Source organism: Eimeria tenella, genomic scaffold (assembly GCF_000499545.2).
Source record: "Eimeria tenella Houghton genomic scaffold, Eth_scaff63, whole genome shotgun sequence".
NCBI classification, from domain to species: domain Eukaryota; phylum Apicomplexa; class Conoidasida; order Eucoccidiorida; family Eimeriidae; genus Eimeria; species Eimeria tenella.
This window is the reverse complement of record NW_013543429.1, coordinates 160,450-173,511: the sequence shown is the minus strand read 5'-3', so window position 1 is coordinate 173,511 and position 13,062 is coordinate 160,450. Positions and strand designations below refer to the sequence as shown.

The window sequence follows — 13,062 nt, the reverse complement described above, 5'->3', positions numbered from 1 at the left end:
TGTGGCAGTACACATCTTACACCTCAAGAGATGGCCACAGCATAGAGGCCCAGCGTTTTCAAATTTTTCGGCCACCGCCGCCCTCCGTATGGGAACGTATTGAAACTTATTCCTCTCCGTTAGAAGCTGCAATAGAAGGACTACTCGGGCAGATCTTCAAGGAAAATGCAACCGGAAATTGCATGCTTCCCTTTATTCCCTACGTTGATTCTGCAATTTTATGGGTGCTTTTGGCGGACAACGTTCCCACAGTTGTATGCATGTTATGCGTTGCAGCACTATGCTGGCCTCAGATACGAGAATCTCTGGCATCTTTAATGCCGAAATTCAAACTGTTATGTTACTTTGAACGAATATGTACAAGGCCTGGTAAGAGCAATTAATCTACAGTTGAGGCTGCTCAATGAATAGAACTTTCGACACTTCTTGCCTTTAAAATAATTTGAATGAATAGCATGTAATACTACTTCTGAGGCTGCTGAAGGCTTACACATAAGAGCTACATTACAAACTGCACACAGGCTACAAAGTTTTCGCATAATTGATCCTAAACCTTGACTACGCTACCTTCGTTACGGTAAGTTGCATTTTTCCAGTTGAGTTGAAACTCTCCACCTACCGAAGGACTCAGCTTGAATCTACAACTTCGAAACGCCTCGAACTTTGCTGGGAAAATCCAATTACTTCAGCGTTCCCAACAAGGGCTTGAAAAGGCGACAACAGAATCCTTATATATCTCACGCTTGCTCACTTACCTAGATTTCTTACGGTCTGTTTTCTCCTCCAAGGTTAAACCAGCTTATTATGGCAACCGATAATCGCAGGCGACTCAACAGGAAAAGAATGCACGTAAGATAATTTCTGGTGACTCATAATTGCCGAAAAGGCTCAGTGGAAACGGATGCAAGAATATCGCTCCTCGTTAAGAAGAGCAGCGAAGCATTCGTCCATATCACGAAGTTGGTCAGACGAAGTATGTCAACGCATGATGATAGTTAATGTGCGTATATCTTGCGAAGATGTTCCTGCAGTCCTAGAAAGTGATGCTGTGGGCATGGGTCACTAGTGACCTTTGCTAACTAATTATTATATAAGAAACAGTCAGTACCGAAAAGATCTGTTGCAGCCCCCTGAAAGCGGTTCATGCCATCCACGGCGAGAGAAGTCGTCATTCACGACGGCTCTACCAATTTCAGTTGGTTATCACCATATGGTCTATCACTCACTATTGAAGGGACAGCTGCAGACCTTCTTGCTCGCTTCACCTGGGTACTTCGCCCTTCTTGGAGAGGGAGCCTCCATAGTTATATACGAACCTAAAGCATAAGTTCATGAACTAAAGTATCAGCCTGTCTAAAAGGTACCTACCTGCACTCACTGTGATTTTCACTAGCGTGTACGAGGTGAGGACTCTCCGGGGAGAGCAAGGAGCTGAGTCCAAGACTAAGCAGCTGCCAATGAGATCTGGGGAATGCTTGTGCAGCAAAATCTCAGTCCCGTTAATCGGATTTAAAACGTGAAGCACTGTCCCATTTTTCAGTGAGTGGGCAGTAGACAAGGGTAAAGCCGTACTTGCGGGGACCAGAGCGTTGAATGACTGTCCACAGCTCTTGTCTGCTTGCAAGAAGGCGAGTTCGTATGGCGGGGCAGAGAAGAAAATGATTACATTCCCGAGGAAAGATGGATGGCACCGGAAATTTCTGCAGGGAAATCACACATTCGACGGTCTCTGGATGTTGGAAGCATCGAAGAGCTGTCATGTCACACCCTTACTTCTTAAAACCCATTGCATAGATGCTTGACCAACAACAGCTGTCCGTATCGTGAAATCTTGGAGAAGTCACGAATGCTTTTAGTGTGTAAGTTTAAAATTATGTTAGCAGGGGTGATTTGCACTTTTAAAAAAAATCTAGCGTTATAAAACGGGCAAGTACTGGCATTCTGTCTCCTTAATCGCATATTTCCTGTGCGGACCCAACACCATTCGGCCATTGCTGACTCCGTTCAATTCTATGAACGGCTTGCGTGGAACTCCGGGCATGCAGAGGAAAAAACAATGAGGAGTCATTCAAAGAATTATGCATAGTATCGACTTAGGAGGGTGCGCGTAGGCACTGTATAGAAGGGTCTGGAGCCAGTCTCGATTGCTTCGGCTCCCCAGCCGGGGCCGCTTATTGTATGGCGTAGTCCACTGTCTTCCCTGCTAAGTTACAAGGTGAAATAATCCTCTTAATTTCAACACAAAAGTAGCAACCAATAGTTTGTAATCAACTGGGCCCAAAATAATGACGGACGGCCCCCAGACACACACCGCCCTCGGTGTCTTCTTTTTATCCGTTGCTTTAAGACAGTGTTGTTGACAAGGCTTCACCAGATCCAACGCCTTCCCTGATGCGTCTTTGTTTTTTTCTCAGGGCAAGTCATTTCTTACTGGTTGGCTTTATGCTGTTAGACCTTTTGCTGAAGGCCACCATATCCCTTCCTAGCCTGACTGAGGGCCCCTCGCAGCTAGGAGGCCCCACCCTTGGCCATGCTATGCTATTATTGTATTCCGTGTGTCTTCTCTATGATTTTTAAGCATTATTAATCTCCCCCTGATTCTCCTGAAGGAGTTCGACGAGGAGGGATCCGGGGGTAAATCGAGAATGGCGGTTGTTTGCCGCTTGCTATCTTTAACTTACTTATTTTGTTGCATTTTTTGCACTCCAGTCTCACCTCACAACCACAAATCGCATAACTTGAATGGAATTGTGTTGCAACAATCAGTGGAAGCACAAGAATCCCTACGTGCAGCTGATACACCCCTTGCTGTCTCCTCAACTCCACATGAACCAGAACAAACGGCCGCCCCCAGTCTGCAAGAATTATGCGGGGGCCCTGAGGACTTGAGCGCCTGTGATTTTGTCAAGGATGGCATCTGCGTATTATCAGAGGGTTACCTGCGGCTATGGCAGCGTCGTCGCTGGCGAGGAGCAGGGCTCCCCAAGGGGGCAACTGCTGAACCCCGCTGGGTTGAGGGTTTGCGAATAATAAGTGGAGGAGATATTGAAATAAGGGGGGCCATCATTAAATGTACCGGGGCTGCTAGGAGTGGTACGCAGCCTTCGATGAGGCTTCGCAGGCTACGTGGCAGTGGCTGTTCTCCAGGTCGCCGGCGCTCTTCCGTGTGCCCAGGGCTCATACAGAGATCACGCCGCGACGCTTTATTCACAAGCGACGCCTCAAATCAACGCATAAAACTTTGTGCCGGCGGCAGTATTCGTTTGCTGGGTTCTGCGAGGCTGCACTGTGCTGAAACGCTCTTATATGCGGGCGACTCGGTAGTCATCGGAGAGGCCGCTGAAATTACAGCATCGGGGACATCAGAGGTGCGGGGCAGCAGCTCCTCGTGTGGTTTCCGTTGCTCGACTATGAATGCATCTTCAGGGTCTTCTTTCTTGGGGGCCCCACTCGATATCGTCGCCAGGAGGCTCAAGCAGGAGCTGGCTGGAGGGCCCTACGCACGCGGCAAGGCCCCGCCGCAAGGGCTATCGCAGCCTCCTCAGCCCCTCACACTTGCCGCCTCTGCCGCATGCGCAGGTGCGACTGCTGAGTTGGAGGGGCCGACCACACAGGGGGAGGCGGCTTCCTTGCAGAAGAATCAGCAGAAGACAAGCTCCGAAACCGAGCTCCGAGGAGGAAGTCACGGAGGCATGGGAGGCATTGTGACGGACCGTTGCGAGGCGACTGCCTTTAGTGGGCTCTCTGTGTCATAGTTATATCCTTGCGTGTGCATTTTTTATCCTTTGGAGGGGGCTGTGGATTTCGGCTGAAAGACAGTTCACCCTATGAGATGTCCCTGGCTTCTAATGCGGTGCGGCTGTTTCTGCAGGCCACCCAGTAAGGGCTCCCCTTGAGGTACGGGGAAACATTTTCCTGCCTCTTGCCAAGGGCGAGGCGGGGCTGCTGCACGCTAAGTACATTGCGGACACCAAGGGGCACACCCGTAACTCCTCAGGTGCGAGGCTGCTCCATGGTGTCCCAACTACAGAATCGCCTCGGGGCGGGGGCCTTGTGGTGATCATCGCGTCAAAGGAATTGCTGGTGGAGGGGCAGGTAAGCTCTTCCGGGGAGCCTGGGTGGGGTTGCGAAGCTCATGCAGCCTCTTTAAGCGCCTCTCGCCAGGCCTCGGGTTATCGGGGAAAGGAGGGCCTTGAGCTGCGTGAGGGCTGGCGCGGAGCGAAGATTTTAAAGGCTGCTTTGAAAAGCCTCTTTAAAAAGTCTGGAAAGGGATCGAAGTCACCAACAAATGCGATTCCAGGAGCCGCTGCAGCAACGTGCGCGGCTGCAGGCAGTGGCGGCTCTATTGTGCTGGTCGCCGAAGCTCTGGTATTCCCGAACCCAATGAGGAGTGGGAGGATTACAGCCGCAGGCGGCGGCTGTCTCAGGACGTCGCCTGGTGGGAAGGGCTCATTCAGTGGTGCTGCTTCTGCAGTTTCTAAGCGTCGGCAGCGTCCTCTTCACGAGGCAACGGAGATAATCTCTGAAGAATGCGCAGCGGGAGGGGGAGGACGCATTGCGATATATGCCGAACAGCCGCACCCTCTTGACCCGCTGGTAAGAGTCTTCGGCCGCGTGCTGCCTGCTTGTCGTTTGCAGCAGTGCTTGCTTCATGACGTTGCTGGCGGCTCTTTACACGCAACTGTTGCGCAAATTGTTCTCTTTGAGGTTTCAGGCCTGGACGGGGCTAGATGCTGAAGATAGCTGCACTGTCAGTAGGATAGATGTGTGAGTGAATTTACTGCTTTTTATTTATTCTGTACGTGCATTCTTAGGTCCTGGCGCCTGGAGGGTGTGCGCTGCACAGCGGTCGATTGGACTTGCTGCCCTGCCTCTGTGGGGGAGGGGGCACAGTGTTTTCTCGGGCACACCGTCGACTCGTGGTCACAAACAAACTCAGTGCGGTCGCTGCGGCTGCTGCTGCTGCAGCTGCTGCAGCCGGCGCGCAGCCAGGCATGTGGAGCTCACGGAGTCAGCCTGCCACACCACACGTTTTCAATTCCCAAAACAAAGAGGAGTACGAAGATATCAAGGGGTCGCCCATGGCAGATACACAGGAAGCTTCGGGGTCCTTGCGCGAAGTCCCAGCAATTGACGGAACCCCTGCAGCGGCCCCTTCTGGAATAGAAGCGTTGGCTGTTCTAAGCGTCCAGCCAACCCCGTTGCCAGTGCCTCTCTATGCCCCAACAATAACTGTCGCAGTTGAGGCTTCCGTTGTTACCCTCCAAAGCAGCCCGTTGGCTGTCCGAGGGTTCCAGGAAACCTCTGGCTCATCAGGTACAGCAGAAGCCCCAAATGCAAAGAGCAGCGCAAATATCCCAGATCAAATCGAACCCAGGGTTGTCGTCGGCAGTTTGCTGCTCCATGGGGGCACTCGAGGTATGTACAGCCACTGGGGCGTGGGATCTGTGCAGAAGAGACTTCAGGTGACTGAGAAGTTCACAAAGCTTCCCTCTTATGACTCTTGCTTTTCGCTACCAGCCAGTAGAGACTTTGATTCTGCTTTGCATTTAGGGCACAATGTTTGGCTTCAGTGTGTGGTTCAACTTTCCCTCCGTAGGTTCTGCTCTGCACGTCCTGTCACCTCTCCACATACACGCTGCGGAAGGGAGCATTCGCCTGCGGCAACGCAGCGCCCTCGTCTTAGCACCGCGCGGCAACAGCGAAGAGGAGCAGGTGGCTGAGTCTGCAAGGCCCTTTTACTCGAAGAGCACACCGGAAGCAAGAAAACTTCTTCTGGGGGCATCAGTATTGCTTTCGAGCGCAGCCTCTGTCTCTGTTGGGGAAGGGGCCTCTGTCCGCATCATCCCTGGAAGACGGAACTTTTCTTGTCGCGGGGACAAACCGCCTGGGTCAGCCCAGCCTCAGCATGGGCTGCTTGAGGCGAGTGCAGAAGCGGTAGGATTGCTTGCCAGTGAGCGCCTGCTTTTGCACGGTTCTCTAGGGCTCAGCGCTGCGCCGAGTGATTGCCTGCCTGCTCCATTGAGGAAAGCTCCTGTCCTTCTTTATGGCGGACGTGAGGTTTCCTTAAGCGGGGAGCAGCACTTAGACCGGCTCATTCTACTGAGTCAGGGTACTGTCACTTTGGCGGGGAGTTGCACTGTGGGAGAACCCCACCGCTGCAATGTTCAGCGCACAGCATTGATGCGCACGGAACTCAACAGAGTCACTAAGGTGCCGGCATCTTATAGCAGTGCCTGCAGGGTCTTGGAGCGATACGCAGGGGACCATGTAGCTGCCCAACTCCAGAGGGCCGCGGGTTTGGGTAGCTCATCTCCCGCTGATTCCTCGGCTCACATGTTTCAACTAGGAGAGGGGAGAACTGTGGAAAGGAAAGGGCGCACCAAAAGCAGCAGTCTTCAGGCTGAGGTTGAACCAGCAGGGACTGCAGAAGCGGACGTCAACCGTGACTGCTGCACAATGCAGGCGCCTATTGCCTCCAGCCCGCAGACAGACTGCACAGCTCAAGATGTGCCTACGAAAGCCGAGGAGCAGATAGTTCTGACCCAGCGCTTGATTCGAGCTGTCCGCGAGGTGGCTGGAGGCAGGGAGGACATAAAGGCTCCAAAGCAAGATTTCTTCTCAGAACAGGGGAGCCTGCTGCGAAACGAGCTTCCCCTCGTTGTTAGCAGGCAGCTTGAGGAGCGTTATTTCTCGAACATTCCACCTGTGGATCAAAGCGTCCCTGTGGATCCACTTGGCAGAGTTGCGTCTTTAGAGGTCCGTGGAGCAAATTTGCAACAAGGCAATGAAGAAAGAAAGGCACGCTTTTTGTTGAAGGGTCTCCCCTCCTTACTGAAGCAAGAGCCATCACGTGCGTCTCTGAAGCACGCTGGCTCTAATGCCGTTCATCCAGCACAACCCATCTCACCAGATGTTCCGAGGCAAGCACTGGCAGGGGAACCTCGGGCAACGGTTCACAACTCTTCTAATGAAGAGGGTGGGTCCGTGTTCGAGAAACCACAAGATTCTAGCGCGAGGGAGGCTGCGTATGAGAAAGTTACATTACCAGGGCCCCCGAATATTGCTTCTTTGGTGAAGGGGCCCATCGTGTCGTTTGAGTCAGTTTACTCTGAAAGCACTGAACTACCTGACAAGGACTCTTCTGTCACAGCCCCTGTGATCGCCGAGGAGCCCCGGGGTTTTGAAGACACGGCCACAGCCTGGAGTTTGGAGGACGCTGAAGCCCTATTACTGGGTGGGGCAGTGCCGTGGAGTTATCTAGATGCTGCTGTATTTGCTGGCGAGAGCCTGCTGCTAGAGTCCGGGGCCTCCCTTGTTGGGGGAGCGCTTCTACTATGCGGAAATCGCGGCAACACGGAGCTGAGGGGAACAGTAGATGCTAGTCGACGGGGGTGCCAGCCTGCTCATGGTAAGAATGCTGGACAACAGAATTTTGCTACTTGTGTGCCCAAATGTGATTACTGCCCCTAAAAAATGTCCATATTTTCCTAACTTCTACACGTGGGCCACTGATCCGAAAACTGCATATACAATTCCCTTAAGCGCGCCTCTGTTTTTATCCCTGGAATGCACATCGTTCGGTGAGGCTGCTAAGATGGTGAGTAAATGTGCTATTTACATTTGCTGTTGTAGGGTCTTGTTTCTTGCTTCTTAAGGCGTGTGCTTCTGCCCCTTTCCATTATAAGCCGTTTCTATTTCTCCTGTGTCATCTTTTCAGGACCCGGGGCTGGCAGCAGAGGCGTTGCTGTAGAGGCTCCGCAGTCAAGGGATGGGGAACCCGCTGCACCATCTTTAGTTGATCAAACTGCACTATGCGGAGGAGGTGGAGGTGGTCACGTGGGACCTGGAGGAGATGGAGTCCACGCATTGACAGGCAAGCCGTGCAGTGGCAGTGGGGGACCTAGTTACGACGGGGAACCGCAAGTGATGTCGAACAAGCCTCATGTGCCCACCCCCCTATTTAAGGTGAAACCAGTTCGCGTGGGGAATAGCTCCTTCCTTTATGCCTCCACCGAAAGCGCATCGGGTGGGGGGGGAGACTTGGCAAGAGCTGGCAGCGGAGGTGGTCTCGTATGGATCCAGGGGCAGACAGTGACGGTTGAGGGCCAGGTATTGGCTGATGGTGGCGGGGGAGAGCCGATGCAGGAAGCCATTATTGACATCGAAGTAGACCACAACAAATGCGTAGCCTTAGCTCCTTCGGTTGCTGACGCGCCTGCAAAGACTCGCATTGCCTCTGACAAAGGCGCTGAAGGACGCCCAAACACAGTGGCCTCTGATGTGAGCTTACCATCGGCAGCAAAAGAAAACACTGCAGCCTCCGACGGGCGGAAAGCTGACACACGCCACCTGTTTCCCGAAGTGAGCTCGCTTTTTAGTGAAGGGAAGAGGGGCAACTCGGTTCCAAACGAGTCCCAAGTCGCTGCTGAAGGGATCCACCCTTTAAGCAGCGTGCCTTGCCAGTTGTCGGGTATATTTGCCGATCCAGCGCAGCTTGGGCAAGGTGGGGGAGCTGGGGGCTCAGTCGTCATTGAAACAGGAGCACTTTTGGGGCATGGTACCATATCCGCTAAAGGCGGCCACGGTGGCCGGTGCACGGGAGGCGGAGGAGGCGGCGGCGCCATAGACTTTCTGTGGAATCCGACGTCGTTCTATTGGATACGGAAAGACCTTGTCAAATATCAGTCTTTCCGTGCGAATGGCAGTATTGGAATAAGCAGCCAAACCGGGAAGGAGTACGAAGAGACGGGGAAAGGGCTGGAAGTCTACTCAGGATTCAGTGCCTTTGTTCCATGGCTGAGGCCCTCAGAATACGCTGGGGGGTTTAGTGGGTCCCTGAGAGTAGGAGGAGGGGAAAGTGACCCGTCCCCAGCTTGTGGCGCGCTGCATTTGCCTCTAGGGCACCGTGGGTCTCCAGGAAAGGTACGAAGCCCTCTGGGCTGTCCTCCTGGCTATGCAGGTTGGCGTTGCAGCCCATGCCCTGTTGGCTTTTACTCGATTGAGGGAGGCGAGGCCTGTCTAAGCTGCACGAACAAGCCATCAGACGATGCAATATACACGCGGGAAGCAGTTGGGGATCCGTACTGCCCCTTTGCCTGCGCAGCTGGCCTCCCAGATGCCTCGATAAACCCACGGTGTCTCCCGCCTTTCCTCTTTATAGTCGAGCAGCTGCTTTGCTGTGCAGTTCTGGTTCCTGCAGGGGCAATATGCTTCTTGTTATTGGGCCTGGCTGCCCTCTGTCGAGAGATCGCCCGTAGACGGGGACAGCAGGGTTGGGCCTACAGGACGTTGTTTGGTTTTCCTGCCTTTTATGCCACTTCGGGAGGCCAGCAGGAGTCCGCAGCGGCATCTTGTGGTTTTGGAGGGCTGCAGCCGTCGCCATCAAGCTCTCTAGGGTACCTAGGAGGGTCAAAAGAGAAGCGTTTGATGCACTTGGCGGTGCGGCACCTCACATCAGAAGACTTGCCTTTCCACGTTTTGCGTATTTACCTGCATGGGCGTAACTCTCCGGACTCCCCATGGGGTCTGGACGGGCAGCCTCCTCCGTTCCTGGACCCGCATATAAACCCTCACCGGTTCGCTGCATTTGCAACAGAAGTGAACTCGGTTTGCGGCTTCAGCCGTTCCTTTGTCAGACTCTATGGAGCACTCTGTTTTCTCTATCCGGCCCTCGCATCGTTGCTTCTACGTGCAGCGAGGGCCCGCAGAGCAGATAAAATGATAGCTCTGTGTAGCGCTCTTTCTGGGGTCCCCTCAGGGACGACGGAGGGCGGTCTCTTTCGCACTTCCATGTGGAGGCGAAAACCGTCCTTAGTCTCTGTCTTTCCTATTTTCTGCCCGGAGAGGCATGCCTGCAGAAACTTGGATGCCAAGGCCGCGGGCTCCCTTTCTTTTTGGCGAAGCATACGTGCTAGAGAGCTGTCCTTCGCCCTGAAGTTCGGCTGTGACCCAGACTGCACTCTGGGTTTTGTTGATGTCTTGGATCTAGACAGAAACATATTAGATTACCGTTGCTCACCTCAGCTACCAATGATTCTACTCACTCAAGGTGATGGACGAGTTGTGCCTTTTGGCCTCTCCCGGGGCCTACGAAGGCCAAGGGCCCCCAGGACTCCTCAGGCACCACGCGAGTCTAATGGAAACGCCAGCCCTGCAGATCCGCTGCAGGGGGCCTTGGAAGAGCTAGCGTCTCCCTCAGTGTGGGCTTGCATAGCTAATTTTTTCAGTTCGAAGGTCAAGGAGCTTACAGCGGAGGAGTTGAGTTCTCTCAGAGCCTTCGCAGGAAACAGTCATAGTCTTCATTCTATAGAACCAGGGGGGCAACAACATGATGGATACGATCAGAATACTGGGAAATGGATGAGACCTCCTAAGCTTCCACCATTAGCAAGAGGGCTCTCCGGAAGCCCCTGGGAACATCATCCGTTCGCAAGATGCACAAGATGTGGGAAACTGCAACTGCCGCAAATCCCTGAAGGATCAGGCGGTAGAGCCTTTGGATTGCTGATGGGCGGGCCCCTGTTTGCCCTTCGAACTGTGGCTCGCTTGTCTGAAGGAATTCGTCTCATGAGTGACAGACTATTGAAGCCTCACGGTATCGGGGCTGCGGTGGTTGTGCTTGCAAGCCATGGCTTCGTCAACAGGAACGATGGAGTCAGGCGAGCAACCGGCTCTCCCGAGGAAGACAGGAAGATGCATGCGGCCGCACCGAAGCGCCACGCGAAGATGCCCCCACTACCACCTGACGACAGAATTAGGTGCGCTGCAGTACAGTACTTTGAGAGAGGAACGGGAAGGTACGGGGACTCAGGAGCCCCGATGCTTCAAGGGTCTCTCGGCACTGGCTCCTTTTTACTGCGAGCTGCTTCTTCTCCGTCTGCCCTGCTTGATAGCTTGCGTCGTAACAACTGCGTTCAAGATACCAACGAAACTACCCCTGAGTTCAGGGCATCGGGGAGATGTTCCTCGGGGTCCAATACTGCTGAAGGGAGGTCAGACGGCCTTCTTGTTGGGGAGAGGGGATTCTTTACAACTTCACGAGACACCTACCTGCCAGGACCACGGCAGCAGGCTGCGACTACCAACTACAAGCAGAGAGAAAAGGAGAACCCAGAATTTGTTGAAACTGAGGCATTTCTTGCCTTAGTTATCAAGGAAGAAGCCCCTGAGACCGATGGGGAGGGGTCACAGCCAGCTTCAAACACGAGGGAGAGAGGGGTTTCCAGGAATGAAGATATTGAAGCGGTTGTCGTACCCTCCTTCCCACCAGCTTCTTTTATGACGGTAACCTCTCCACTGGACCCCCGCCGATTGTCTCCAAGTAACCAGCCTCTTGCTCCATACACCGCTGCTGCTGCGACGTCACTTCAGAAGTCCGTCCCACTCTGGGGCTACGGCCCAGCATTTCCTGGCTCGTATTGCTCTGGAGCCCCTGGGTGCATTGGCGTTTCACAGAAATATTCTGACAGGCCATCGTTATTCTCACCAGGGCATCACATGCCGAGCGGATTCAGAGGAGGCCGCAAAATTACTGGCTCTTCTAGCAATCTGTCGTCTCCGGAATCTCAGCCGACGAGTTCAATGTCGCCTCACGGAGATGCACTTGTAGGCACCACAGAACCTGCTGGTGAGGCAGTAGCGTGCCCAGTCATGTGCCTTGCTGATGCAGCTAGGCGATCTGCAGGTGCAGACGCGCAGCACCTCAGGGATGCAGTCCAGGCTCTTCAAAAAAGTGCACTTGCCAAACTGGGGACAGGGAAAGACGACGCAGATGCAGCTATCATCCACGACTCGGGATTGGTGTCACGCATCACAACAAGTGGCGCAGTGAGCCCAGAGGCAAGTAGTTTCGAAGAGTGCTCTTCGGGGGATCGAGGAGCTCAAGCATCACGAAGACGTGACCTTCACCCTTTGGCCCTCTTGCAGCTCACGTGGAGGCGTCTGCGTTTTCGAAGCTCCCCAACAGAGATGGAAAGGCAGGTCTTTCTCACAGCGTTTTTGCACACTCAAGCCGGAGTGCAACTGTGCTGCTGCACAACTGATTCCACGCAGAAGTAGAGTCACGGGTAAATGCTGCTCGCTGCTCGTTCGCCCGCACGCATATCTGTTAAGAGTGAGCCTGTGAGCTATACGCGCAGACACATGTATATGTACAAAGAAATAGATATTAAGCTGCACACGTACTCTACAGACTTTGGCATTAAGGTCTCTGCCTCTGGAAATGCTTTGTGGGGGCACTCTTTCCTTCTGTGTGTTTCGTCGAATTCGCTATTTTCTCAGAGCTTACGTCTTAACTGCAGCTTTGGCAGTCCACATTATTCACATGGTAGCAACAGGTCTCTATTTATTTGGACTGACCGGTACCTCATTTGTGGCTTACCGGCCGCAGCCCTTTCCGGCGGCCGCCCCAACGACAGCAAACAGTCGAGCTTGGATTGTTCCGCTAAACTCGCTTTGGTTTCGCGGCGAATCTTCTAATAACGGTGCTCCAGACCTGCTAGTCGTCTCACCTCCAATGGAAAGCTCTGGTGTGGGTCTTTCTCCGGCTGGGACCGCTATAACAAAGTGGGTTGGTCTGGAGCAGAGTTTCGCCGGTACCACCTGGGGCCTACTGATTGTGGCGATTTCCTTGCCTCCCTTTGCCGACCTGTTCTGCATTCTCGTTGGCTTTTGGTTTTTATTAGCGGGAGATGCTAGGCAGGAGCAGCTCTTGTGCATGGCTGTTGCTGCAACGATGCCAAAGCATCTGATCGGTAAGAGAGCGACAGTGGTTACAGCGTCGTAGCCACAACTGAATTATTTTCGCCACATTATGGCTGGCGCAGTAAGACAGTATGCTTCACTTTCTCACTCTTTTCTGGTGAAAATATGTGCATCTGGCTTTTACGCAGTATATGCGCTTGTCATCTTTTATGGGGTGTCGTTGCGCGTCGCTTTGTTTGGATTACTGGAGCTACTTTTAATGGCGGCCATGAAAGTAGTACTCTGCACCCTTGGTAAGGCTATCCTTTAGGGGGTCTGGCTTTTCAATTAAATCTGGAGCTTAAAGGAGACTTATTT

General features: G+C 53.3%; 1 protein-coding gene across 1 annotated transcript; it reads left to right on the top strand.

The window, feature by feature from the left end:
* Positions 1-3,410: 3,410 nt before the first annotated feature.
* ETH_00014290 (WD domain-containing protein, putative) lies at positions 3,411-12,060 on the top strand (the record flags this gene model as incomplete). Its single annotated transcript, XM_013377824.1, has 5 exons — positions 3,411-3,735; positions 3,872-4,596; positions 4,815-5,465; positions 5,554-7,411; positions 7,721-12,060. The coding sequence occupies 5 exons, from the start codon at positions 3,411-3,413 to the stop codon at positions 12,058-12,060; spliced, it is 7,899 nt and encodes a 2,632-aa protein (XP_013233278.1).
* Positions 12,061-13,062: the final 1,002 nt, after the last annotated feature.